Genomic DNA, 3,418 nt, shown 5'->3' with positions numbered 1-3,418 from the left:
ATTGTTTCGGTGCCATGCAACCCAAATGGACCATGCTACTCTCGGGTCAAGTACATACCAATTATAGTTATGGGCTTAGACACTAAATCCAATAGTCTCCCACTTTGATAAGTCTAAGAACTACAACTACAAGTACGACCACTACAACAAAATGAAGCTAATGCAACCCTGCTAAAAGGTTGCATTAGGCCTTGTAAAAGTTGCATAATTCCTAAAGCAACCTTTTACCAAAGGTTGCATTAGGTAAAGTTGCATTAGATCTAAAGCAACTTTTTTCTTCGAAAATGCAACCCTTTTTCAGATAGTTGCAAATCTTTTTTAAATGCAACTTTTTTTTATTGCAACATGTGTTATGCAAAAGCAACCTTTTTAATACTCATATGCAACTTTTTTACACTTGGATGCAACTTTTTTAACTATTTTAGTTACGAAAATGCAACTTTTATTTATAATCAAATGCAACCTTAATTATGTTTTCTAGTAAAGAATTGCAACCTTTTTATATGGCATATGCAACCTTTGTTATGTCTTTAATTGAAAAAAAATGCAACCTTGTTTATAGTCAAATGTAACTTTGTTTTTGTGATTTTTCTAATTTCAATGCGACATTTTTTTCCTAATCATATAGACGCCACATATGTTTACTACATTGCTACAAATATACATTACTACTAAAATTACACTATAAAAATAATAACATAAATATACTATATAATTTTATGGTCTCCTTTGACATATCTAAATTCAAAATAACAACCTTAAATCAAAGCCAACACAAAGTTGTCAACTATAGTCACAAAAAAATTATTAAAAACATTCTAGATGTGTATTAAACATAGACGATAAATCATATTAACAACTATCAGCCTTCTCGAGGTTGTTGTTCCGCTAACTTTCGCATCATGGCTTCAAGGTTTTCTTGCTGTTTTTTAATATCTATTTGCATAGCTTCTAATCCGGCCTGTTTTTTTTCATGGTCCTCTTGAATCTCTTTCCGCATTTCCATCAACTCATTTCTTTTAACTTCATTTGCTTTGAATGATTCCATAAGTCCCGTCGGAATCATGTATGATGCATCACCACCACCCACTTTTTTTTTATCAATCTATTAGTAACGCCTCTACCATAAAGACGACGGTATCCATCATTCTCTTTTTTCATCACAATCATATAAGGATCTATGACATCACTATCATCTTCTAGATGTTCATACTTCTTCATTTGTTCCTACAAGATTATTAAAAATGAATAGGATAATTTTACTAAAGCATCTACCATTAAAAAGTTGTTTATATTGTAAAAAAAAAGTGCATTTAAATACAGAAAACAACAGTTTTTTTATTGTTTAAAAGACAACTATTTGATGTCCAAAAACCTGCTATCAAAAGACTGTTTTTATGTAAAAAAAAACTGCATTCTAACATCTAAAAAAACTGCATCTTAAAACATTTTTTTTCGTGTAAAAGACAGCTATTTGATATCCAAAAATCTGCTATCAAAATAGTGTTTTTATGTAAAAAAAAACTGCATTTTAGCATCTAAAAAAATTGCATTTTAACATCTAAAAAACTGCATTAAAAACAATTTTTTTTATTGTGTAAAAGACAGCTATTTGATGTCCAAAAATCTGCTATCAAAAGACTGTTTTTATGTGTAAATAAAAAACCGCATTTTAACATCTAAAAAAACCGCATTTCAACATCTAGGAAATTGCATTTTAATATATAAAAAATTGCAATTTAATGTCTAAAAACTGCAATTTAACGTCTAAAAAGATAGTTTACTATTAAAAGGGAAAATTATTTTAAAATTGAAATACAAACTTATAATTTTATTTGCCGTGTCATCATATGTATCGACATATACATGCCCATCTGTCCTTTTACGTGTACGTTCAAACATTTGACTTAGAGTTGGGAATTTCTTGTTTGGATCTTCATTTTTCTGTACACATGATAACATAAATATCAACAAGAAAGTATCAAAGTGTGGGAAAATAAAAACACAAATCACAAGCAAAAAGAAGACATTAATTACCATTTCGTCACGAATTCTAGCAAAACTTTTTGGACCAGCCGTGTGCATATTTTTTAGAGACTTGCGTATTTCTTTTGCCCGCGAACAACGTTCCTACACACACATTAATATATAAAACTCAATTGACCAAATACACCTAAAGACAAATCAAATATTAACAAACACTAGTAATAAAGAAAATGTTTTTGAAATTACCGCCACATCTTTTTTATTCCATAACACTAATAGTTTTGAGAACTCTTCTTGAGGAATGCATTCAGGTCGATTCTTCCATCTTGTTTTATTGTCCTTAAATTGATAGAAGTGTTTTTTCTTGAACCTACATTTGTATACCTTATACAAATTTCCAATTGTCCTAAGAACCCAAGTTTTAGCATCATCGGGCACATCATATTTTCCCTTAAAAATATTAGTAAATAGTAAAAAGAAAGGAAAATAAAAGAGTATGGAAGAATAAAGCTACCTAAAAACTTACCAAGACATACTCCCATATCTTATCTTTATGTGGAACTTTGTGCCATGAAGTACATGTCAATGGTGCATAACTATGGGTACGAGCTATTGTACCAAAAAACCGAGAGAATTTCCCTACTACGTCCTTCCCTTATATTATCGGTCCAACGGGTTGTCCATATTCATTACATATAATGACCTCACGTTGATTAACATTTCGTGTGTGAACGGCATGTAACAATGTTGGTCCTCTTTTCTTGGGTGTAGAAATCTACATTCCAACATAGAATTATATATATATATATATATATATATATATATATATATATATATATATATATATATATATATAATTTATGACAAACCAAAAGCATGATCAAGTAGTGAAGTTGAACATGTTTCCTTTTCTATTTTGGGTTCTTCTAATTGTTCTTCAAAAAGTACATCATCCACATTTCCCAAATCGTCATCGCTATCATCAACTTCAATCTCATTTTCAATATTTGCATATTTCAAATGGTCCATGTCTTCATGATCATCATTTTGATCAACATCATATTCTAATTAATGAATAAATATTGTTGGGTTTTGAGCATTCTAACACTCCTAAGTGAACATGCAACCCTAAATACCTTGGATCTATGTTTTCTCTATTATACATGCAAATAAGAACTTCCAAGGTATTATCCTAATCTAGCATATAAAACAATGAATATAACAAGATAAAATACATACCTCTTTCATGTAGAAAGTCTTCATGAAGCTTGAGTGCCTAGTGCCCCAAGTGTGACACCTCAAATGGAATCACAATCATCAAAACACTTAGAATAGCTTGAGAGAATTCTACAACTCATGAAATCGGCTAGCCCTTTCACTTCACACACTAGTGGCCGATTTTGGTCAAGAATAAGATGCTTATATAGTTAGG

The 3,418-nt window shown here is 30.3% G+C and overlaps 1 protein-coding gene across 1 annotated transcript; it reads right to left on the bottom strand.

Annotated features, from left to right (window-relative positions):
- Positions 1-862: 862 nt before the first annotated feature.
- On the bottom strand, positions 863-3,015 carry LOC128128001 (uncharacterized). Its single transcript, XM_052766757.1, has 7 exons — positions 2,856-3,015; positions 2,513-2,595; positions 2,233-2,436; positions 2,038-2,130; positions 1,867-1,944; positions 1,134-1,227; positions 863-1,089 (listed from the first exon to the last, which is right to left on the bottom strand). The coding sequence occupies exons 1-7, from the start codon at positions 3,013-3,015 to the stop codon at positions 863-865; spliced, it is 939 nt and encodes a 312-aa protein (XP_052622717.1).
- Between the last annotated feature and the right edge of the window lie 403 nt (positions 3,016-3,418).

Source organism: Lactuca sativa, chromosome 8 (genome assembly GCF_002870075.4).
Source record: "Lactuca sativa cultivar Salinas chromosome 8, Lsat_Salinas_v11, whole genome shotgun sequence".
In the NCBI taxonomy this organism is placed as follows: domain Eukaryota; kingdom Viridiplantae; phylum Streptophyta; class Magnoliopsida; order Asterales; family Asteraceae; genus Lactuca; species Lactuca sativa.
The sequence above is the reverse complement of the archived record's forward strand: the minus strand, read 5'-3'. Positions and strand labels throughout refer to the sequence as shown.